The sequence below is a fragment of the Carassius gibelio genome, chromosome A15 (assembly GCF_023724105.1).
Source record: "Carassius gibelio isolate Cgi1373 ecotype wild population from Czech Republic chromosome A15, carGib1.2-hapl.c, whole genome shotgun sequence".
Taxonomy (NCBI): domain Eukaryota; kingdom Metazoa; phylum Chordata; class Actinopteri; order Cypriniformes; family Cyprinidae; genus Carassius; species Carassius gibelio.
This window is the reverse complement of record NC_068385.1, coordinates 11,674,097-11,698,720: the sequence shown is the minus strand read 5'-3', so window position 1 is coordinate 11,698,720 and position 24,624 is coordinate 11,674,097. Positions and strand designations below refer to the sequence as shown.

The window sequence follows — 24,624 nt, the reverse complement described above, 5'->3', positions numbered from 1 at the left end:
AAAAATGAAGCCTGTGTATATGTGTGCTTTGAAAGCTGTTGTCTTGCTGTGTTTCTTTGTGTGGTAAGCTGAACATTTCGCTTTTTGCTAATGCAACAATTTCCTTGCTGATGTTTCTTTTTTTCTTTCTTTCTTTTTTTGCCACTGTGCTGTACACAATCAATAACTGCAAGCAAGTTGTGGACCATGCATGTTAATGTTTATTTCACACTTGCAAAGGTACAACAGTAACCTAACATAGAAAAACAGATATACAAGTGAACCAAGAATCCAAAGTTGAATATAATAAATCACAGTTTTAAAAGACACACAGCAGTGTTTTTGCATCTCATTCATACTGGCATAATGGGGTTTATGAACAACACAGTAACACCATTGCTTATAGTGAACAAAAGAGTCATGAGAAGCGGACAAAAAGCATTAGATCACATGAATTCACATAACAGTACATTATTCAGCATAATGCTTATAAATGAAATAAGTACTAACAGTCTACTTTTAGGAGATTGTACATGAAAGTCATACTTTTAGGATGCAAAAGTATTGACAGGATATGAGAATATTAATGAAAAGTAAGTGATAAAGTGCTTTGAAATCTAGGGCAGTAAAATACTTAATTCAGCATGAATGAAGCAGATCAATAGACTGAGCTGCGAAACATTTCCTTCTTTACCGTCACTCAGTCTAACTAACTTGCCAGATAAGTGCTGTTATGAATCTGTACTGTACCTCTGATTTTACAATCTGTAATTTTCACATAATATCATCAGATCGATAGATTAGCAATCAGAGATGCAATAAACACTGAGACGTGTCAAAGCAAAGTCCTGTACACATAAGCCCATTCTAGGTGAAGATTTAAAAAAGTGTTTTCTCCACCCACAGCATGCCTAAATATTTCTATAAATATATGTATCATATCATATTAATAAGGGATAAGTAGGGAGATTTATAACAGGGAAAGAACCCCAGGTAAAGATGATCAGTCCTGTGATTTGTTTAGCATACTGATATAAAGGTCTTGGCACAGAATGGTGCTGGCCGTTGCATGCCTCTAGATGAATGTCCATGCTCCAGCAGTTTTTGTCAGAGAAGAGAGGGCTGGCATGCTTAACGATACAGTATTACCTCTCGGAGAGAATTTATACTAGTATGGGACGTGTAGTGGAACCTCAGGGCTAAAGTTAGAGCTCTCCATGAACATCGTGCCTTTGAGAGAATATAGCATTTTGATACACTGGACAATGATGTACATTCCCATCTTTAAATACCCTCTACTCTTACAGATGAAAAACATAGTAATGATAAATGCTGACAGTTATTTACATACGGGATCAGGCATGCGTGTGGTCATTTTGGTCATTTTTTTATAATCAAAACATACAAAATAAATCCAAATGAAAACTCCAACCCCAATAACCATTCCTTACACTCTTACCATCCCTAGTTCATTCCCATCTCTTAAGCTCCACTTATAAATCTCTTTATAAAACATATATCAGTAGTTATGTTGCGAATATTTTTGTGCACAATTCTCAAATGCAAGATCAACCAGGAGTAATATAAGGTTCAAATGCAGATTTTCATACACCATCTTTGAAAAAAAAGTCCCCTTGTCCTTTGTGTCATCCTCAGGCGAGTTCTTGCCGAAACAGCAATGTTTCTCATTTACATAATGCAAGCGATCACTGATCTTTTTAACGTATGGGATTTTTTTTTTCTTTCACTGAGCATGCTAACCTACTGCATGCATTTTAGCTATCTTATTTAATTGCTACAGTCCTCGTTTCTTTTTATCTGAACTTGTTTGGCATTATTGTTAAGAGAGAGATCTTATTTCTATTACATCATGGGTGAGGTTTTTCTTTTGTTTGCAGTAGTGCTGTAGATGGGTTTCTCGTCCTTACTATGCCCTCTATCCAGTTACTGAAGATAGAGCAGAAAAAGAGAGCATATGAATCATAACAGCAACACAGAGTATGGGAAAAACATGCAACTTATCAAACTATAAGATGTGTTCAAAATAACTCACTGTAACAGTAAAAAAAAACAAAAAAAAACAAGTGTTTTGCTTATAATTGTATTTTTGTAACTCATTCTGACTGAAGATCATAAAAGCGTGTCACATCTATATTGTTTAATTTTTGCTAGATGATGCAATAAATGCTTGTAATGAGACATACCTGCAACCACCACATAGATTATGATGCTAAGGAGCCCCACGACGATGGCCACGATGCTAAGAAAGCGAGCCAACCGTCCCAGGCGTCTTGCCCCATCCATGTCCCCCTGCTGTAGACTGTTTCTGGACTGTAACAAGACAAAAAAGAGAGAATGACACACAATTCTCACTACAATACGCTTCAGATATGTGCAGTTTGATCTGTTATAACAGGCGGTGTTCTCTTTTTCCATTTAAGTCTTTGAGATTCAGTATGCTAGGAAACAAAAGTTCAGAGGTGACTCTTTCAATTGTTCAAGTGATTTGGATACAGGATGAGGTGAGCTGATGAGCGTGTTTCCTTATTAGTGCAGCCCTATGCCACAGCCACCCATTAGATGCTCAGTGTACCCTAGGGAGAGCCTCTCCAGTAGACTGCATTAAAGTAATCAATACCGAGCAATAGATTGTGCAGGAAAAAGCCTCTGACAGTGGCCAACCAATCTCCCCACACTCAAATGCTAATTCCATTCTCCATCTTGTCGGCATGGTTTTTCGTCTTGCCATGTGAAGTAATCTCACATTATCATAAAAGATAGTCAGGAGTCTTGGGAGTCATGCTGCTGTCCAAGGTTCTGAATGGACTTTGATCAGCTTCCCAAAGCACTAGAACTTAAGTAGCAAGTAAGATGAACTTAATCTGTACGGCATAATTCCCAAAAGCATTGCTATGTAAGTAGAGTGTAAGAGCCTCATAACATCTGCAACTTCAGACCCCCCCCCCACTACACACACACACAATTTATCAACGATGAAGGGACACAAATTATATTAATACAGGTTTTACTAAGGTAATATTACAGTTTTGATTATTATTTTGAATTATTTATTTTTAGATTTTACATATTCTTTTAAATTTTATTAACCATTTCAGTATTTGTAGTTAGTAATTTGAGAAATGTTTTTTTTTAATGTCTTTAGAGTTTGTATGAATTTGTAATTTAGTTTTAGTTTATGTTAGTTCATCAAATTAAAATAAATAAATATGAGATGTGTTGCCTTTTCATTTAGCTGAAACATCCATTTTTTCTGCCAACATTTTTTTTAGTTATCTATAATAACACTGATAAATGCATTTTGATTATTGTTAAATTAAATACATTTTGAAAATCCCAACTGGATTTTCTTTGTTTTGTGGAATAATGGGGATTGGAAACTAGAATTTTTTTCTATTGCCATGTCAGGTGATAGGTCTGAATTTACCTGTCAAGCAGCATGTTAAAACTTGGTGGCCCAAGTTGAGCCTAACTTACTGCAGCTGATGTATGATATAGTCTATTTTTATATATGATAAGATCATGTGTTTTCTGGCCTTATTTCAGCACTTTCGGACTTGACAGCTCCTTGATAAAGTAAAAGGGGTAGTTCATTCACTCTCATGTTATTTTAAACCTTTATGACTATAAGAGATGTCTTAGGTTTGCTTTTGTGTTTTCAGAAGTCAGTAGTCTCCAATGTAGTTTTTTTTCCCCAACATTCGTCATACTTCTAAATTCATGTTCTATAGAAGAAACAATTGCTTGGATCAACAATAGGGTGAGTAAACGATGACAGAAAACCTTTTTGGGTCCACTGTCCCCTTTATGATGATCTTTGTCAAGTTAAAATAAATATTCAAGAGACTCCAAACTTTCTGCCATAACAGAAAAAAGAGATACAAACAGAAAATACTGCCAGTGGGGAAATAGCAAAACACAGTGTGGCTCAGAAATCCTTAAAGCTGTATAATGTTAAATGAACAGTACTAAACACATTGGGAGGCTATTTTCACATTCATCCATGATGAATGAACACAAAAAAAGTCTGAAAGGCAGTCTCTGGAACCATTATACATATCGTGTCTTAAGCGTTCACTTAGAGCATTTGGTAGGGTACAATAACAGATAGGATTACAGCTCTATCAACTTGGTTTTGTTGGAGAAACTGAGGAGCTTCCCCCATCACAAACACACACTCTTCCTTCACCCACAGAGAGGCTCTGCTTCCACAGTCACGCTGCATTTTACCTGTTGCCTTTGGAACCACAGTATTCAGTTCTGCTCACACCAATTATAAACTGAATGTTTGTCTTTTTAAAAAAAAATTTATAATTTGACCATACATTTAATATAAAATATATGTACAATACCACTCAAGTAAGATTTTTTAATGTTTTTTGAAAACAAACATGTTTTATGCTTTACAAGACTCATTTATAAAAGAGAGAAAAAAGGTAAAATTATTAAATACTATTACAATTTAAACTAGCTGGCTACTCCAGTCTTCAGTGTCACATGATCCTTCACAAATCATACTAATATGCTGATTTGATGCTCAAGAAACATTACTTATTATTATCAGTGGTGAAATAATATTTTGTGGATTATTTGATGAATAGAAAGTTCAAAAGAAAAGCACTTATTTGAAATATAATTGTTTTGTAAGAAATGTATTTACTTCAATTTTTTCAACAATTGAATGCATCCTTCCTGAATAAAACCCCAAACTTTTGAAAGGGATACACACACAGAAATGATTGGCTCTTAATATTTCCTCCTTGAGCATCAAGGACAGTTTGAATGAGTTCTCAACCATATGCCTCAATGTTGATGAAACCCTCAAGACAAGTGAGGGACCCATGCAACCAAAAGCCTTCAAACAACAACATTGAATATACTTGAATATCTGTTTTTCGGATGTAGATCACCTCATATGGCACTTCAAGGCAGGACCTGCTAACCTGCCCATCGTCTCTCAGTTCAAATACTGCAAACCGGCTCTGACATCCTAGCAGGGGTATAATATGTGGCTGGAGCAGCACAAGGTTATTGATTCCCAAGTGTGATCACTGCGAAAAGCCATATCAGCGCTTTCAATCAGTAAAAGTCTTTTGAAAATACTGTGTAGTAATGTCATCTGCAGTTTTTGCGTCTCAATCTCACACCCGCTTTCATTTAATGTGATGACAGTGCAGTATGTGTCGTGTGCCATCATGATGCAGCTGCGGAAATGGCTTGTGGCTCTTTGTGTTTTGAGGTGCATTTTGCCTCAATGCGGTTTAGAGAATGCTCAGAAACCCCAGTGGATTGTAATGGGATGTGTGCGGCTTTTCCGAGTAGAGGAGGGGTGTGTCCCATGACACGCCAAATGGATAACACTGATTCCCCGGGAGCTTTGTCCTGTGATATCTTTCTCTTGAAAAGTCTTTGCCAATTCTTCTGGGCTGGTTCGATGACCCCCTTTTCTCCTCACTTTCTTCCTCTCATTGTATGTCACATAAACACACAGGAACACTCCCCTCCCCTCCCCCCTCTCAACCTCCCGCTGCAGCATGAGAGTGAAAAGAAGCTCTTAGCTTTCCCTCACAAGCCTGAGCCATTAATTATAAACTGCTATGCCAACGGCTGAGGAGGAATGATTGTAGAAATCCGCACAATGGTGCACAGCGAACACACCAGTGGAACGCTGCTCTTTGTTCGAAATACATTTATTTTCAACACAAAACCAATACTGTAATATTTTACACATTAAATAATAAACATAATACTGTTTTTTTTTTTTTTTACTGCAGCTATAATTAATAATAGCCACTTTCTTTTACATTTTGATTAGCTTTGGCAATAACTCACTTAAAGGAATAGTCCACCCAAAAATGAAAAGTCTGTCATTATTTACTCATCCTCAAGTTGTTCCAAACCTGTATAAGTTTCTTTCTTCTGTTGAACATGATATTTTTGAAGAATGCTGGTAATCATACAGATGCTGGTAGCCATTAACTTCCATAGTTTGGAGGGGGAAAAAATACAATTCAAGTCAAAGGCTACCAGCAACTGTTAAATATTATGGTTAAATTATTTATCACTTTTTAAAAGTTATATCTCTTTTTTTATATTGTACATTAAAACTTTGTGATCCCTAAATTAGCATTAATAACAATTGGTTTTGGTTTTTAGTGTTTTATTTTGAAATTATTTCTACAAAGTGCTGATCCATAGTCTTAAAAATGAAAGTTTCAAAAATAGGTTTTCACCATGATGCCATAGAAAAAACATTTTTGGCTCCCCAAGAAACTGTTCTTAAAAGAACTTAGTGTGAAGAACATTTTTCACTATAATGTGCCTTGTGTGCAATGCATGTGCATCGATATAGATGCAAATAAAGAACTTTTATTTAGAATTTACTATAGAATTTTTAAATCTGCCATTTACTGGTTCTCTGAATTAATGTGAAAACAACTGTACATTTACTGGTATCTGCCATAATGTTAACATCTTTGAATATCTCATTACTTTTTTCAGTATATGTTTTGTTTTTATTTTTGTACTATTTTTATTCAATTTTCTCCAGCCCACGGAAAGCAAGCTTCTGTTGTCAGTAGACGAGCAGGTGCACTAGAAACACGATCTCATGAGCTGTTTGCTTTCATAATGTAATGTTTCACTCAGCATTGTGAGAACATGATGACACCATATTACAGTATAGGGCTAGTTTGAGCCGGAGAGACAAGCAACAAGCTGCTTAATGCGTCAATATTTTCCATAGCTATTCTATATGAGCTTTTTGAAAAGCCGGAAAAGCATAAAATGGCAGCCCACCGTGGTCTCAAATTTCTGTTATAGTTTAACGGACAGAGAAACAAAGCCATTCAGCAACTCTGCTTACCATATTTCACCAGCAGAAGCTGCAGCGTGTGCAGTTATTGCTTTACTGGTCCTCCCTTTGCACTGAGATTGGCCAATAAAATCCACCCCACCTCTCCATGCCAGGCCAAATGACTCCTTTCAGCTTCCATGAGCTTTAGCTCACCACAACATCTTATTGCTCACTGTACTGCCTCTGTAAGCTCATTGATTTCAGAGTTTCTGATACATACCTACATTACAAAACCTTGCTAGTATGTTGTTAGTTACAATTGCTTTGTAGATCTTGGCTGAGAGGGACTGTTTTCATGTCTGTGGCTATGGGCACATGTGTCTGGTATCATCCTAATGGGAGTTTTCATATAGCCTTCCAACAAAACACAAAAACTGAATCTGTTTATAGAATATCCGTTTTTTTTTGTTTTTTTTTTTAGGCTTTTGACCAGAGGAGGCCACTAAAGTTGTATCCCAAATGACGCAGTATACATTATGTATTTATACACAATATATGTATTCAGCCGTGTATTTTTCATTCAACACTGAAGTCTGGTAGCCCCCTCTCCCCTTTGTTACGTAATTAAAGCTGAGACAGCTGACTGCATGAAGTGTCTTACATTCTACACTTTGTTTTTTGGTTAATAAAGTACCATAGAATAGTGCATAAGTAGCCTACCCAATTTGTTGCGCACCGTAAGTCTAATTTTGTCTATGATCTCTATCTTTTTCCTCTTCATTACTTTTTTTCATGACCTTTTCATTTTTGTCTTGAGGGATGTGCCGAAGTCAAACGCACAAATAATAACTTTTGGAATATTGAATATTGGCGAAGCGGTGTGATTTCAAATTCAGATCAGATGACCGTGTCGTGCCTATTTTTATTGTTCTCATCTCAGAAATCCTTAGCAAAGAGTACAATCTAAAAATTTATAAAAATAGTGGACAATGTACTGTATTAGGAATTTTAAAAAAAATTAAGTGCAGCATTAATGTAATATACTATATCATAAACATTTTTGATGTATTCAGAAATACTTTCCACTTTTTGAAATGTCAATGTTAATGTTTTAAACTTACCAAATGAGATGTACAATAACATGCTTCTGTGTGTCTCTCTCACTCTTCTAACAAGCTTGTTGTAGTTTGAGTTAAACATAAAGTTTATAATAAAAAATAATTAATTTTCTGAATTTTATACAGTATATTTGTAATGTCCAATAGTGTTACATCTAAAAATTCCCTTTAGATTTCATTTGGATGCAGTTATAGCTTTTAATAAGAGCTATGATTCAAATTCTAATAAAAATCCTGTACACATTCCTTTTGGATTATTTTATTTTATTTTATATTTCTTTTTTAAGTTAATTTGAAAGGGTTAAGAACTATGACCCTAAATTGATCTGTCTTGCCCTCTGTTGAATTGTCAGCCAGCTCTGGTTTCATCTCTGTTGGCTTGGATAAGAGGGTTATTTGTTTTTGTGTGGACAAACGAGGCTGGGAGACTCTATTTGCATAAGTATGTTCAGTAGAACAGGTTTTTGCAAAACAATATTGGTAGCTTTCAATGCATCCTCAAAAACTTGAACTGGATCAGGTTCATGCGGAGCGTCTATAGGACTCTAAATATCCAAACTGTCATAGCACGTGTGAAAAGCATCAAGTGAGATCCCACCGGAATGGATTTTGATAGGGGCACAGCAGGGATCATTCTGTACTGTAAATCTATATAAGATTTATCTGGAGCACATTTATGGCGCCTTTCCGCTGCTGGGAATATAATGCTCTAATTTGTGTTTCTCTAAAAGTGCATGTCCCACTGAAAGACTTAGAAAGTTGTAATGACCACTAAGAAAACAATGGTTCAAAATTCACTTAAGGCTGAATTTGATTTCTTATTAAATTTACTGAAATTATGTGTTTACAAGCTGCTCTCCTGTGACTGGAAAGTCTCAGTTGTATGCTGCTGAGGTTATACGATGCTGATTCGCTGTTCTTTCAGAGGGAGGGGATAAAAAAAGTGAACACAAAAGCACTCATCTTTGATTATAAAAACGACGTATGTTATCTTATAACAAGTATATCTTTTGCATAGGTTAAAAAAAAAAGATGAAAAAAAAGAATGCCGTCCTACATCTATAAAATGTAGGATTGTGCTAAATAGTTCCTAGACATGTCGTGAACACCATCTCTTGTACATCCTCATTAAATACAGATAAATGGTACCACACCCTACATACAAGCACTCTCACAGTTTGATCCTCTTAAGTTACATGGAAGGAAATGAAAACGTTATTTGACATATTTTGGGGATAAATAATGATACTCGTATCTATACTTTGTAAACATGTTTGCCTTTGTATCCTAAACTATATGAATCTAAAGCTTGTTCAAAAATAATGCTTTCAGACAAAATTAGGCTTGCTTTTATTTCCTGGCTTTTTAAGAACACTATGCACCATATTTAATGCTTCCTAATTGAATGTTTTGCTCCACAGTCCCTAGAGTTTGTGCTGTGCAGGTGCTTGATGTTCGGTGGAGATGGTCTGCACCAATTTTCTGGCGTATAGCTCCCCAGCACGCAGTCAGGTCCGTTTACTGCGAGCATATGCAGGGCTGTAAATCACATCTGTCATTGGATCTGTTCTCTGCTCTCTCAATGCAGCTCCTGTGCTTTTGCATATGATTTGCAAGAGTATGGCAAGTCATTTTAGCAATTATGCTCACTAGTATCAAATTAAAACTAGTACTATTTAAAACTAGTATCTATTTTATCACATTATTTTTAATTGCTATCTATTTCAGTTGTGCCAGTGCTTATGTATTGGTTAGTACCTGGAAAGTATTTTTAAGACACTAGTATAGCTATGTTTGCCTTTTATCATATATAAATGACTAGTTTCAATAGCTCAATTAAAAAAAAACGTACAATAATAATGAGTAAATAAAGTAACAAATGGAATGCACACTAGTTTGAAATAAAGTACTACTAATGTAATAAGAAAATTTGGATTTTTAAAAAACTATGTGAACAAATAACTAAATTAGTATGCAATGAGTAAGTGACTACAGACTATTCAACTTTAAAGTAGCCTACAGTAACATTAGTATATATTACACCTATAAAAGGCTTGCCATACAACAGATACTGTTTATTGACTTGAAAGTACTTTCAGCACAATTTTATGCCATACAGAAATATTTACAGTACAATGTGGGAATGCTTGTCTGAATTAGGAAACACCTCCCAGACTTGAATTATTTCAGTTTTAACTTATTGACACTCACCATAATTGAGTAGACCAATGCAACGATGCTTAGTGGCCACACGGGACAAAAGCAGGACAAAATGACCAGTATGAGGTAGTCTTTGGGTTTCTGCTGCTCTTGGGCGACATTAACCATTGATGAAGCGCGGCTCATGCTCACTCTGGACGGGGAGCGAGGAGCGGCCCCGAGCTGCCCCACTGATCCGGCTCTCAGCGGCAGACTGTGGCCGTTCTGATCCCCGTCGAGACCCTTGTCTCCCCCGACACTGACCGCGAAGGAGCTGGAGGTCTTCACTCCGGTGGGCTCGGTGGTCACGAGGAGTTTCTCGGTCTCGGCTGGTTGCGTTCCGCCGCTCTCCCCCAGATTCGATTTCGCAAACTCCTTATCTGTGTTTATTGCCATTGTGGAAATCCAAAGTTAATGTTTCTGAAAAAAAAGGTGGAAAAAAACCTTTTGCCGGATATTAGATGTGATCAAAGTTCTCAGACGACGCTAATTTCCCATTGTTTACGAATTTTCTACTTCAAATGACGCGTTTGTTTATATTCATACGGTTAATGTGACTTTTAACGTTGAAAACAAATATTTCCAGATTTAGTTTTCTCGCAGTTTTTAAAAACTAATTAAAACAAGTCAAAGAGGCGTTGACTTCATCCTCCCGTGTCGGTATGGTCATCCTCTCTGTGTGATCGTGTTTAATGGATTCAGTTCAGTCCAGATCGGCTCTGCCCACACTCTCAACTAAACCACAGAGACGCGACTCATCTGGACTTCAGCATTTCCACAACACGGCAACATTAGGCTACCCAAACGGCTTAAAAGGCGTAGAAAAAAAATCAGTTTTCTCGTGTGAAAATGAAAAGCAGGTGCCTTTGAGATGTTGCAGCAGAAGAACAGCAGGTTGAAGTGGTTGCACAGCAGCAGCAAGTGCAGTGATGTTCCTCTCTCACCTCCTCTGCATCAATGATGGAGCTGCGCTGGTCTTTCTGCTCCCAATGCTCTCCCCCTGGGGATGCTACTGGCTGCTGCAATACCTCCCTGTGTTTTTGCGAGCCTTTTAAAACATTTTACACCATAAACAAGTATTACTTATGCTATTTTTGTATTATTTTAGTACTTAGCCAAATATTCAAAGATGAAATGAAATGGTCAGAAGGAGGAGAGAGAGAGAGAGAGAGAGAGAGAGAGAGAGAGAGTAGCCCATATGTTTTGCTAAAGAAAAAAAAAAAGGATATCTGGGGAAATGACCAGACTTGAACACCTATTATTATATAACTCAAAACAGTGATATCTCATTAATTAAACTAGGGGACAGTGTGATTTATCTGTGTGCTGTTCCTCATTTAATCATAGTTAATTAGACTTTCAGTGTTGTCCCCACTCGATGATAAGCCTGGATTCAAGAGGAGAATGTAAATGTGCTGGGAAACTGTAGACAAAAGCACAAGGGAATCCCCTTAAAATGATATCTTATGATGTAATGACATTGATCTAGTCTGTTCCTCAACTGATGTAATTGTGGGGGTCATGAAATTATAAAATAAAAAATTAAATAATAAAAATGCTAAATTTATTTAGAATTTTCTAGAAAAACAACCATAACCAGTTTTCAGTTCTCAGTCAATATGAAATGGCAATAGAAATGGCAATAACAATATTTATGTAATATTTGGCCATCAAGAAATCCAGGAAAGCACAAATAATTAGTTTTAATTACTTAGTTAAAATATCTATTAATAAATATTTAATATTTATGAACATGATACATTTTTATATTTTAGGACTGTTTGCTGTCAGTTCATAGCGAGTGGGACATGTAGAGTTACCATGAAGTTTATGTTTAGAGACACAAAATGCTACTGATGAATTAATTATTCATTATTCAATTATCCACCACAAGATAGCAACTGATTGAGGACTATTTTATTTGATGATTTGGCAAAACTTCAATCACAATGGTAAAGTTAAATCTTAGATTATAATGTAGAACACATGAAGAAAAGCAGCTGACAAAACATCACAGAAGTAAAAACTTGATCTTTCTCCCACATCATCTTTGCACCTCTCTTGAAAATGTTGCTACTGTATGATTAAGAGTCATTGACTGGTGTTATTTGAGCTGGAGTCATGTGTTCTGAAGATACAAGATCTTGGTCTGCTTGTTCTGGACACGTTAGCTCTGGAGTTGTATGTTCTGGTGATGGTTCTTCAGAAACAAATTGCTCCAGAAACATTTCTACTGCGTCTAACTGTTCTGGGGTAGCTTCTTCTGTGGTAGTTTGTTCTGGAGTCACATTCTGAGTAAGTAGTTGATTGTTCTGGTTTCTCATGATCAGAACTCGATAGTGCAGTAACTGTTTCTTCTTGTGAAACAATGTCTTGTGTAACTTCTTGTGCTGAAGTTATTAGCTCTGGAGATGTTTGCGTTGAACTTGGTTGTTCTTCACCTGTTTGCTCTATAGCCATGCTTCCTCTGGACTCTGTTCTCCTTGAGTTGTTCCTTGGAGATGTTTGCTCTGGAATCTCTTGATCTGGACTCTCCAGCTCTAGAGACTCTTGCTCTCTTGCCATTTTTGTGAACATGTCCTTGTATTTCAGTCTGTCCTCAATTTTTTTTAACTCCATTCCCATTTTGAGAACTACAAGCTCTTTATTGGTTGTCTTTTTCATGCCTGGGTCCAGATCCAGGACTCTCATGAAATCATCTCTGGCCTCAGCTTCATTCCATACCTCCATGTGGGCTGTTCAATGCAGATAGAAGGCTTTCATTGCCCCTGCAAATACAAATAATGCTTTCAACTGGTGCATTTGACATCAGGAAACACATCTTCTTGCTATAAGGCCAATTCACACCGCATCAACAGATGCAGACCAACGGCGACAGTCAACCGATTACAGTACATCAGTTCTTCCCAGGCATTCCAAGACCTGACAAACATAGATTCAACATGAACAATCAGTAAAAACTAGTGCCAGCAGACATCAGGCATCATTCAGAGCCCATGACTCTCTGTCATACTCACTGGGCTGCTGTACCTGGACCCATTATTGATTACTGCAGCAAGTTTCACACATAAAATTAATTTCCAGTTAATGTCACTGCTTAATTAAACAGGTTTGAAATGATCTCATAGCTCTACCTAGTGGTTATTTTGTGTACTGCACTTGTGAATTAAATCACCATAGTCAAGAGGTCTGCCATAGAAGGCCATAAGTGGAGTAATGTATTCCACTAAATATAATATTGCAGATAAATAAAAAGCCATGAAAGGTTACAGCTGGGGCATATATAGGAAGTATATTATTAAAGAAGACCTGCACGCTGCCATAGCTTGAAAAGAATAATTAAATTCAAAGAATATTTGTTAGCACGCACTAAAGCTTTTTGATTTATTCTAAATTCCAAGGGAATGTAGGATGTAAAATTAAAAAAATATATATATTTTTTAGGAAGTAGGCCTAGTAGAATAAAATTCATGGAAATTCTTATTTTCTTTCTTTATTTAAGTGACTTAATAATAATTAGTATTCAATAAAATTATTATTATTGATTTTTGTGTCTTTGAATTTCAGTTTGAGCCCCATATTTTTTTTTAAATTTTGGGTTAAATCTGCTGTTAAATCCAAAAACAACAACAACAAAAAAAAACTAATAGTCAGCACTAAAAATCTCTATATACCTCATGAGTCCTTATAGTTTTTCTTATTTGAAGCCATACACTCCCTACAAGTGACGCGATCAACTTCCTATGACATCAAAGAGACAAGAAAACTACTTTGTCTACTGTGAAATTGAATATATAATTCCATAAAAGCAACCTATTACATGTGTAATGAAAAAAGACATGATCCCAGATTCAGTTTGGCAAACAATGAAATGCCTCACATCCTGGAACAGTTTCTACTGTTATAGATGGAATGACACTCCTACAATATACATGTTTAAAATTATTACTGTAAAGCTGTACCTTAGACAAATTTAGACTTCTAACCGGTCCCTCCATGCAAGATGGTTTTCTTGATCCCTTCAACACCCATCATCATGCTGCCCTCCATGATGTCTGTGCTGTGTATGTGTGACTGAAGAGGTGTGAAGACTGACTGGATCTGGAGGCTGGGATAACAGGATGAGGGCCAGCAGCCCTACCTTCTCATCCACAGAAGGGCTTTCCTCAGCATTTTCACACTGCATCCACAACCAGAAGAGCCTAGAACCTTCTGGACAAAGCCAAGGTTCTTCAGTCGCCTGTTCATCCCAACTTGGTGGTCCATAGGAACTCTGAAAGATATGAGAAGGATATGATGTAGAGCTTGGTATGGACTCAACGACCCCATCACACACATGTGGCCAACAGCTGGATCTCAACGACGTGTTTGCAGCACTGCCGGTGCCGAGCCCCTGCTGAGACAAAAGTTTGGAACAACCAGTCTGCATTATGCCTTTTGTAAGACGGTCCTGGATTAGACACTAAATTACATGCAATTATGTTTTTTACAAGCCGTGTCTGAACACTGTGTACCAGCCAATCACATATCTGAACCCCTGTTAGATTCTGGGATATTAGTAAGCAGTGGATTCGCTGGACAAAGCAATCAGGATGGGTCTAAATATAAAACTGTACATTCAAAAGTGAAAAAGACATTTTGTGGTCAACACAGGGTGCTTATCTGCCATCAATAAGATCTGTTAAAAAGGTTACACATTCTGTAGCTATCTGATATATACTGGCCGTGACAGAGTTCTTACAGATGCTTTAGCGCAAATGAAGAGTTTATTGTAGATTTCCTGTAACAATAATAGAATATACTGAAGTTTATATTCCTGAATTCACGTGGTCAACGCTGTTGCTCTGTTTTTCTGTTTTATAATTGGATGCTGCCATCCAAGTCTATTTAAAACCGTGTAGCGCCCTCTGCTGGCCACAATCTGGACTTTAAGATCTTTATTTTGGCTCTTAATTTAGCACTCAAAATGTCACTAACTCTGTCCATGTCTGTTCCTTACATCAAAATAAAGAATTTTTAAGTAAATGCTTAATTATTGTGTATGTTTAGTTAAAAAGCAGTAATGAATGTATATAGTATTCTATAAGGCTTTGCAGTTGTACAGTAGCTAAACTATCTTATATAATCTCACATAAGTAAAAAGTAATAAGATTTCCTGACCAGACGGGGTTCCAGAAGTACTAGATAGACCACCGTTCAAAAGTTTTGAGTCTGTAATTTTTGCCTAAAAAAAACATATCTCTTATGTTTATCAAGGCTGTGTTTATTTGCTAAAAAACAGTAATTACTGCGAAATATTTACTATTAATTATTATTATTAATAATGTAAAAAAATTGTGCTGTTTAATTTTTTCGTGCAACTATGATACTTTTTTCAGGGATTATGTAAGGAATAGAAAGTTCAAAAGAACATATATATATATATATATATATATATATATATATATATATATATATACACAGTGGGGCTCGAAAGTTTGGGCACCCCTTGCAGAATCTGTGAAAATACGAGTAATTTTCAAAAAATAAGAGAGATCATACTAAATGCATGTTATATTTCATTTAGTACTGTCCTGAGTAAGATATTGTACATAAAATATATTAACATTTAGTCCACAAGACTAAAAAAATGCTGCAATTATTAAAATAACCCCACTCAAAAGTTTGGGAACCCTTGGTTCTTAGTACTGTGTGTGGTCACCTGATGATCCTTGACTGTCTTTCTGTTTTGTGATGGTTGTTTACAATATGTATATTGTAAATGTAAGTTTTTGTAAAAAAAAAAATGTTTTACTGTTACTTTTAATCAATTTAATGAATCCTTGCTGAATTAAATTTTGAAAAACTGACAGCAAAAGTTTTTAATAGTAGTCTGCGTCTGGTTCTAGACATGTCTGAGGACTTTTCTGAATGCTCTTCATAATCAAAGATGAAAATTGTAATTTTCTTCTCTCAAAAAGCTTCCAAAAGCTGAATTATCAGGATGTTGCCATGGATACAGGCCAGAATCTAGCATAAAAGCATTATGGTGTTGTTTGTTTTCCTTAAAGTGGTATGTTCAATTTAATCAAAATGTCATTGACAGCACCTATTAAACAATTAAGCTGTTTATGAAAATGTTGTATTTTCCATTGGCTTCACTCTTCTTTGGTGTTTTATGATTTATGACATTTGGTGTTTTCCAAACAACTTTTTAATTTACAGCCTGTGGCAGAAAAGAAAATATGCCATAATTTAGAGGTTTTTATGTTGACCTCAATCAAGGCAAATCATCCATCAACATTTAATTATTATTATTTAATTTTGTTTTTGCTATAAAAAACTACTACTACTACGAAAATAATACTAAAATAAATTTTTTGATGTTGAAACTGAATATATATATATATATATATATATATATATATATATATATATATATATATATATATATATATATTTGTATCGTTATTTATGGCTAGAGTGGTTATTTATGACTATAAAGCATGGTCATATCATGTGTTTCTAGAGAAGGTTAAAATGTACATGTTAAAGTAACTTTCATTAAAGAACAATTATATTTATGTTTTAAAAATTTTTAAATTAAAAGTTAAGAAAAAAAAGGCTAAGATTGGTTGATTTCTCAAGCTCTTCATTGCTGTTTAAAGAATCCTGCAGTGGAGCGGCTGCAGTGCGATGGCTGTAAGCGGGTCTGATCTGTGCAGCTCTGTGATTGCTCACCTGCCACAGACGCAGAAGGACATAAATTATGATGTAAGTGAGGTTTGGTGTCAGAGTGAGTCATAGAGACTGCGTCAGTTCACCCACGCATGCCGCGTTGTGTGTGTGCGGCCACGTGGAGAACAGCAGTTCCTACATCAAAACAATTCTATGAACAAACGAAAACCTAAATATTGAAAATGTATCAGCAATCCGCTCATGTAATGTAACACTCACTGCTGGGCTCAGAATTAAGCTGTGATCCTGTATTCATAAAGAGATGAGGAGAGCACCCAGGAACAGACAGGTGACTGGTCTCTCAGCGTTCAGCCATGGTGATGCGTGTGTGTGTGTGTGTGTGTGTGTGTGTGTGTGTTACTCTCATCCAGACTTGTCATAATGTGACACACTGTGCTGACCTGACCTGACACTACATGAAACTGTAGGAAACATCCTGTGTTAGAAGAGGAAGTGGTATCTGAGACACCATTCCCATTCAGGGAGCCCATTTTCTGTGGCCTTTTCACACATCCTGTGCTCTGCTTTCAGCCAACAGGACGTGTGTGTTAGGAACTCTTAGATAGATATATAGAATGATACACAGAATATTAAAACGACAGACAGACAGACAGATAGACAGATAGACAGATAGATAGATAGATAGATAGATAGATAGATAGATAGATAGATAGATAGATAGATCCCCAGAAGTGAAGTGATTGTGTGTAATACCTGTAAGCTCCAGCAGGAGGGTGTCTGTTTGTTCCAGTTGATCAGAGCTACCTGGTCCTGCAAAACAGACTCACCTGTAAAACCGAACACTGCTCTATTCCTTATACACGATCCAAACCTTGTGCCCATACGTGTCTTTAAAAAAAGTGTCAGTGATCTATCAATCAGGATCCCATGACTTAAAAATAAAGGCCTATATCCAAAGATGAAGGTGGTGGTAGCCCAAAACCACCAAGATTTCCAAAATAAGGATGACTGGAGAGTATTTTGGGATCAAAAACCTAATCAGTGACTATTGCACCCTTGAGCAACTCACTAATCTTAGTTCCCTAATGCAATACTGTAAGATACAAACTTCTGACAGGATAATGAATTCAGAGTTGACAGTGTCGTGTTGGATTTGGGATCCAGGGTTAACGAGTGGCCCAATATCTCCCCACTGGAGCCTCATGTACCTCCCCTCGACCTTTAGATACATACCACCACGCATAGCAGGCAGTACAAAGGGCACATGAGCGCACACTCAGTGCCTGCTGACACAGCCACCTTCCCATCATCATGTGGGATGTGTTATTCTATAAGCTCACTCAGGGAGACCAGCTGGCTAGGATATTCTGGGATGGCCATAGAATCAGACAGTCCAACTCTCAACCCTAAATGCTCTTTAACCTCTTCGGACTTTAGAGACCTGAATCTATAACAGACAGCACAGACAATCCACGGGCCAAAGCATTATCGCTAAATAGTCTGGTCATAATACTCTCTAAGAACAGCATTACTTAACACACAGACAGGTCACACTCCTCTGTACTGCCAAAACACCCACATTGATCTGTGCACAGGTGTCATTTTGCAGCGTGCCATATACTAGCTGTTGTTTTCTGCTAAATATGAGATTTAAAAAGATACATCCACATTTTTATCAAAAGAGGTCAAAAGCCTTACAAGAACCAATTGACTGACATCAAACCTGCCATAATGCTTCCTACAGCCATTGCAAGTGCAGGAACAGTGTGTCATGGTGAAGTGGATGATAATCAGTGTATAACAAATTGTTTACTCAAATAGCCAATCAAACTGCTGCATTGTGAAGCTTTGTTTACCATCCGCCATTTTCTCTGTCAAGAGCTCTGTCCCAATTCAGAAGCCTTCGAATGCATCCTTCATTTCCCAGACAACAAAAGATACAACTAATGGATTCTTTGTGGCCCAGACTATCCTGAGATCCATTGCGTCAATGATGACATGATATTTTCAGAAAAAATGCCGGATTACACTTTTATATATTTGAATTGGATTTAAAGCTGCAGTCCATAGGTTTTGCCTCTTTGTCGCCATCTCTGTTTGAAAACCTGCAATTGCAGCTGTTTGCGGAATTATCTTCTTTGCGTGGGTTGTGCGCTGGCACAGCTCCAGATAAATTGTGCTCTGTTTTGAGGAGTATGTGTTGCAGTCAGTCACTGCACCGGTGTGGATATTAACCATACTTCACAATCACAGTTAAAGTCTATGTCTTTGAATATATGAATCTAATAATAATTTTCTCCTGATATAAGAAGTAAGTCTGAACAAGTAAGTATGGCAAGTCTGCCATGTTTGTTCTTACCAACTGAGGAAAAAAAACATTGCAATAAATTGCGTTACCAATGGTGATTTAAACTAAAGATAAGTTAGCTCATATCACATCAAACCATACAAATTATTATTATTGTTATACTTTATTCTCAATTAAATAATGTCAATCAGCTTTGCATGACTATGAGTATACATATTGTGTGTAGTATACATGTTAGCGTGAAGATTTTAATTAATGTACGGTCTAATCTCTAATTGTCACACAATTCGAATTTCATATTAAGAAATTATTTTAACCCAAAAAACAAATTATACTCCCTTCGAACTGGTTGTCTTTAAAATACAAATCTTGTGTAATCCAAGGGTATCTGTAATCAGATGCAAGTTTAAAACTGGTTTCATAAACACATAATCCTTTCTGGATTACAATCGGCCATCAAAATGATATAAACGATCCACCACCTGCAGAATCCTCACATGCCATTAAACATTAAATCTTACTAAGATTTGATTTTCAAGATTTGCAGGCTTCGAAGGATGCAGCCTCTGAATTGGGACACAGCTAAGATTTACTGAACTGTTGCACAAACTGTCCTTTTTTGGCAAATCTCTTTATGGTAAAGAAGTGTTGTTGTGACATGTAATTTGAATTCTTGATAAACTATGATCAACTGCATTTTATATAATTTATTCCAAAATCATTAGGTAGCTAAGCCCTGGATAAAATAATAGAATATTCTGAAATAGATCTTGATTCAGTATATATATATGTTTTACAAAGTGTGCTTCAGTTAAGTCCTACAGTAGCATCTTTGAAGCCCTCTTAAGATGCTGGATTCAAGAGAGCAGGCCAGCAAATCCTCTTCACATAAATCTCATTTAATGTGTCCGGCCTCAAAACCTGAACTTTGTAACCGCACAGATATTCCATCATAAACCCCACCTCACTGACACACGCCGCTCGCCCAGGCCTTTGACATTTGGTCACATGAGTGTTGCAGCTGTCGTTAAACGTGCTGCTAGTGTGACGCTGGAGAAGGATATCTCTCAGGGTAGTGCGCAGTGTGTGGTGTTCTCGGGTCCCGCAGGTCTGCTGGAGCGGAGTCAGAGCCAGACACGTGTTGGGAAGCCAAAGACCGAGACGGCCAGCCGCAGGGCTAAGCCAAAGCTGGGATGCATTATCACATTCCTCCATGCAGAGAACCAGAGCAAAAGGTCCACTAAATAGTCCGCTCGCAAGAATGCAGTCAGCAGGGAAGTTGTGGAAAAACACATCTTCTGTGTTTATGTAGCAATGTTTCTAAGGAATTTGAGTCATGTGATTCATCGCAACACATCAACTCCACCTTAAGATCCCCTGAATGTAAAACAAATAGGTGGACAACTCAGTTTAATGATGTAATATCAAATTCAACCCCATTGTTGCTTAACCACATGAAGGTGTGGCAGAAATTCGCGTTCTTGGGAATAATCAGAGGTCAGGACCTGGATTAGTTCAGTTTCTCAAAGAGTTGTGCCACATACTGAACATTCCTGTGCCCCAGTGGCTGTGTTCCTGTCAGGTAAGTCTTCACAGGTGAACAAAGGCACGTATACTAGTCACGGTTCACAGAAATGGCTATAAATAACATCAAAATAAGGACAGGTGAGGACCTCAGAGAGCTTGTACCAACATCTTAGAATGCAGACCCACCCAAAACGCACTCACTGACCTCCCCTGAATCAAACTCAAACCTCTCCCCTGGAAAAATGGGTCAATTAGCCACAAGAAAGAGAAAAAGCATGAGAGAGTTTGAGGGAGTGTGCATGTGGGAATGCCAGAGAGTTTTAAAAAATGAAGAAAACAAGCTTTGTTGTAATCTATTATTAAAAAGCTGCTCTGGTCATAGAAAAATCTAGCATGCATTTACATACAGTACAACGGTTTCTTCAAATATGCAAGTCCAGGGCTCATTTTGGCTCTAAAACTTGGATGTACGATGGTATTTGCCACAGTTAGCTAACATCATAGCCCAATATTTGATTGGCTGAGCTGTCTGTGTGTTCCAGGCAGATTGTCAGCATATACATTAATGGTAGAGATTTTACTTGATTATTCCAGCATGTTACATAAAGATTTGTTTAAAAACGGTGATTAATTCACTTTACTATCCCATGAGTCCATGGGAGATGTTTTATGAAAGCCAATGAAGCAACGAAACTGAAGCTGGTAGGTCACATAATGACAATATAAAAAAATAAAATAATACAACACACAATCATACAATATTTCATATACTTTTTAACTTTTGCGAAGTAATTCCCAACTCTAAAAAATAACTACTCAGAGAGTTTGTCAATTCATTCAAAATGTTGATTCATGTAGGAACAACAAAACTACTGATGGGTGCTTTCGAAGCACTGCTTCGTGAGGCTTTGAAACTTTTGCAAATCATTTGTTTCAAAACAGTGGTTTAAAACTGCCAAAGTCATGTGATTTCAGTAAACAAGGCCTCTTTACGACAGAACTGTTTCAAAACATTTAGAAATTTCAATGGTTTGCTGTTGGGCGAGGGGGGTGTGTGTGTGTGTGTGGGGGGGGGGGGGTCTCTGTAAACCAGTGGATCATGCGAGTTCTTGTACCAGGTCCTGGATCAGTTTTATTAATTTGTACACATTTTTAATTAGACATTTGTGAAATTAAAAAGACAAGTAGTAGTAGTAGTAGTAGTTGTCTTACTGGCCTGTTTAGACAAGCTGTCCATAAAACAAAAACAATCCTTCTTCTAAAGTTAATCATTTTGTGAAGCAATTGGTTCAATTTATTCAAAGCTTTGAAAAGGTTTGTTTCTCTCTTCACTGCACAAAACGTGTTGTCTTTATGAGTGAGTCATTGAATCATTTAATCAACCGATTCATTCTTAAACACTGACTCATTGATGAAAATCCCATGTACCATGTGTTGCTTGTTGTCGCTTGTTAGGAACTATTTTGTTTAAAGGGGTTCATATGATGTTGCTAAAAAGAACATTATTTTTTGTCTTTGGTTTAAAGAAATTGGTTTATGTGGTTTAAGTAAAAAAAAAACATTATTTCCCACATACTCTACATTACTGTTTCTTCTGAAACATGTCGAGTCGATTTTTACAAAGCTCATCGTTCTGAAAAGCAAGGTGTGCTGTGATTGGCCAGCTATCCAGTGCATTGTGATTTGCCAAATACCTCAAGCCTTTGATGGAAATGTTATGCCCATTACTATACCGTAATGACAAAACAACTAGCTCTACTCAACACTGCTCAAAACACGTTTCAATCATCAGTGGCAAATCTTTTACATATTTAAACATACTTACAGACTGCGAGTCAGAACAGCCAGCATTGTAGTCTACTATCCCAGGATCAGGAAACAGTCCTCCATAAAATATGCAGCACACATCTGAATATTTGGGTTGAACTGTTCTGAAACAGTGTTGTAAATACAACTTGGTATTTTTGCTTTCTTTCTTTCCTTATTTTCTTTTAAATGCCATACCAGCTTCTAAAGTTATATTCATGGCGAGAATAAAGTGAAATCAATCAAAGGAAGACTAGAAAAGATGTTTAAAATGTATTTCTTCTAGAAATCTTAGAACTATGTTTGGATTCACTTGATTAAAAACTTTTTCAAACATTTTGGCGGCATTATGCAAATCTTCCCACATAGTGACAGACATGTGGGGGCATATTAGAACGATCCGTTTTAGGAGGGAGCATGGTTGACTCTTTTATAAAGAATATCTCTTTGGATTTGAGACTTTAGTCTTTGCAAATTTACAGATCTTATTTATGCACTAAGAGCTTTTAACACTCCAAAGAGAAAGGAAGAATTGAAATAGCATCATATGACCCCTTTAACAAACAGACAAAATAACTGGCAATACCATCTGTAAAATGTAAGTTACTCAACATTAATTTGCTGTACCGCAGCAATATCTTGCAATCATCTTTTTGTTCTATCAGCAGTATTGTACAACAGCCTCGTGCCTAACAGCATTCTTCCTCATATGTTATTGCTTAAATAGATTTACTTACCTAAATGCAGGGTTTGACAGGCTTCAGCCTGTTGAGACAAATCAGCTGAGAGCAACAATGAGCCAGTGTGAGATACACCATTGCTTCTTTTTTCATTAAACGATAGAACTAGGCCCCATGCCATGCTGCTGTTGGATGTCACGTCACCCTGTTAACATGGACACACTGTACTCCTCACGAGGAAACAGGAACTACATACATTCCTCTAACCGCACTGCTGCAGAACAGATTTAGATTTATTGTCTCTGCATGTCAGTGACGCAGTGGAATGAGTGGTGGTATTTAAACTGTCCCACAAAATACTTTAAAGACATTTAACATATACAATATTTTACATAGCCAAGTGTGTTTCAAATGCACCCCCCCCCCCCCGCCATACACACACACAACAAAAAAAATTATATCTTTGAAAATGCAATTTACAAAGTTTCTGCCGATCTTTTGATTTAAAGTAAAAAATTTAAGTATATATACTTCTTAATAAATGTATGTATACATACACACACACACACACACACACACACACACATATATATATATATATATATATATATATTTGCCCTTTTCAAGCTAAACAAAAGCTATATACGTATCCAGTACTTCATGGTATAGACTAAGTCTTAAAAAAGGATTAACAATGTTAGGTGTCCGGTTTGCCCAAAACAATCCAATGTTTTGTCACCTGGCACCTCAGTTCATCTCTTTCAGAACAGAGAAAATCACACAATGAGGTCAGAGAATTAAAGCAGGATGCTGTATGAACAGTGTCATTAATAATAAAGCAACTACGTACATATCAAAAACAGCAGGTAATAGTGATATAAGAAAAGACAGTGAACACGTGGCTCAAAGCTCAGTAGTGAGGGAGAGGGATAGTGTTGAGGGAGACGTACGCCAAGGCATCATGTCCCTTTAATGAGATTGTCTAGCCCGTGTAGTTCTCCTGGTCAGAGTTTCCATGGAATTACATAACCAGCCTTTAAACAGAGAAGGGAATCATTATCTGGTGGACAGGTCCTGTGATGACGTCACAGCTGGGATTAGATGACAGATTAATGATTCACAATGAATTTTAACCACCTTATTTTTCCCTACATTTTTGTTCTTCCTGTCTTTCATCCATTCTCCTACTTACTGCTCAGAAATATATTCCTTTAATAATTTGTTTCATCTTTTCATTCTAAGATATTCCTAATAGGGTCTCTCCCCTGGCTATTTGTGGATCAGCCGGCTGAGTGCTGCTATATGTATCACACTGCTCCATTTAGCAGGGAGGCCAGTAACTTGCTCATACATTGGTGGGTGTACATATGCTCTGAGTCATCCAGTCAACAGACACCCTGCATATGGGATTTTCCAGCAGCATCTAATGAATTCACCAGAGTGTGGGGAGCGGCTGTAATCACAGGGCCTGAACATGGACCTGCTGAGAGGGCCACTTGTTTTTGACTGGGAGTT

General features: G+C 36.9%; 1 protein-coding gene and 1 long non-coding RNA gene across 4 annotated transcripts; both read right to left on the bottom strand.

The window, feature by feature from the left end:
• Nucleotides 1-177: 177 nt before the first annotated feature.
• On the bottom strand, nucleotides 178-11,075 carry LOC128029200 (trafficking regulator of GLUT4 1-like). The gene is made up of 3 exons (XM_052616820.1): nucleotides 10,123-11,075; nucleotides 2,184-2,310; nucleotides 178-1,926 (listed from the first exon to the last, which is right to left on the bottom strand). The coding sequence occupies exons 1-3, from the start codon at nucleotides 10,504-10,506 to the stop codon at nucleotides 1,916-1,918; spliced, it is 522 nt and encodes a 173-aa protein (XP_052472780.1). The 5' UTR covers nucleotides 10,507-11,075; the 3' UTR covers nucleotides 178-1,915.
• A 937-nt stretch (nucleotides 11,076-12,012) lies between these two features.
• On the bottom strand, nucleotides 12,013-23,389 carry LOC128029198 (uncharacterized). Of its 3 annotated transcripts, none has more exons than XR_008187309.1 (3): nucleotides 23,167-23,389; nucleotides 14,073-14,383; nucleotides 12,013-12,878 (listed from the first exon to the last, which is right to left on the bottom strand). It is a non-coding gene; the product is annotated as an uncharacterized LOC128029198 (long non-coding RNA). The 3 variants fall into 3 exon arrangements; XR_008187311.1 differs by lacking the exon at nucleotides 23,167-23,389 and adding an exon at nucleotides 17,542-19,256; XR_008187310.1 differs by lacking the exon at nucleotides 23,167-23,389 and having other exon boundaries at nucleotides 14,073-16,465.
• Nucleotides 23,390-24,624: the final 1,235 nt, after the last annotated feature.